This window comes from Charadrius vociferus, unplaced genomic scaffold (genome assembly GCF_000708025.1).
Source record: "Charadrius vociferus isolate BGI_N301 unplaced genomic scaffold, ASM70802v2 scaffold321, whole genome shotgun sequence".
NCBI classification, from domain to species: Eukaryota; Metazoa; Chordata; class Aves; order Charadriiformes; family Charadriidae; genus Charadrius; species Charadrius vociferus.
Window position 1 is genome coordinate 2,196,554 of NW_009646934.1, and position 840 is coordinate 2,197,393.

At 54.4% G+C, this 840-nt stretch overlaps 1 protein-coding gene across 1 annotated transcript in view; it reads right to left on the reverse strand.

Moving 5' to 3' along the window:
- The window catches only part of PSMD12 (proteasome (prosome, macropain) 26S subunit, non-ATPase, 12), a 9,131-nt gene extending 9,037 nt beyond the window's left edge, over positions 1-94 (reverse strand). The window contains exon 1 of the mRNA XM_009894804.1: positions 38-94. Coding sequence (XP_009893106.1) covers positions 38-94 — 57 coding nt within the window. The remainder of the gene's footprint in view (positions 1-37) is intronic.
- Positions 95-840: the final 746 nt, after the last annotated feature.

Sequence of the window (840 nt, forward strand, 5' to 3'; positions counted from 1 at the left end):
CTGGTTGTGAAAGTGCGTCATGTAGATGCCCACGTACCCAAGAACCGGCCGCCTCAGGACCCAGGGCGGGCCGGAGGGTGAGGGGCGGGGCCATCCCTGAGGCGAACGGCCCCTTCCCCGGCTCTCGGCCTGCGCGTCATCCCGTCGCTGCTAAGCCTGGCTTGGAGCCGTGTCCCGGGCTGAGGGGATCCCCGGTACGGGCGCCAAATGTGGGGCGGTGACTTCCCCATGGAGCCCAGTCACGGCCCTCAGCTTGCCCTGTGGCCTCCTGCCTCAGCAGAAACATGGGAGACTTGCCACAGTCATGGTGTTGCTCATAGCTTGTGTGTCAAGAGCTTGAGACCTTGATGCGGCCATAGAGTGGGGGGTGGTGCATCGTAGGATCATGTTTTTATGCCGTTTCCCCACGTTTTTGAGAGAACCGTGCCACATTGGCATGGCAGGCCGCACCAGAGTATGGCCTCAATGGAGGACTGGACCTGTGGTAGCTGGAGATTTCCCTGTGGTGGTTTCAATGTATCTCACGTCCCAGCCAAAAGTCACTTAATCCTGCATTGCGGGAGAGGTGGGGAAAAGGTAGGAGACGCAATGTTTTTTAAGAGCACAAGGATCCTGATTTTAGACAGTGTTGCACCATCAATGTGTACAATAAATTGTGAGATGGTGCAACCCCTGTGGTTGTAGATTGCTGTTGTCTCCCATTCCAACAGATAATTTCATAGGCCACAGAAGTTCATTCACTGAACGAAAACTCACTCATGTTTGCAAGCAAACAACTCGGAAGCAAATACTGATGAGTGAACGCCCTGTATCTTTGGATGTTATTTAAGGCTCCCTGAA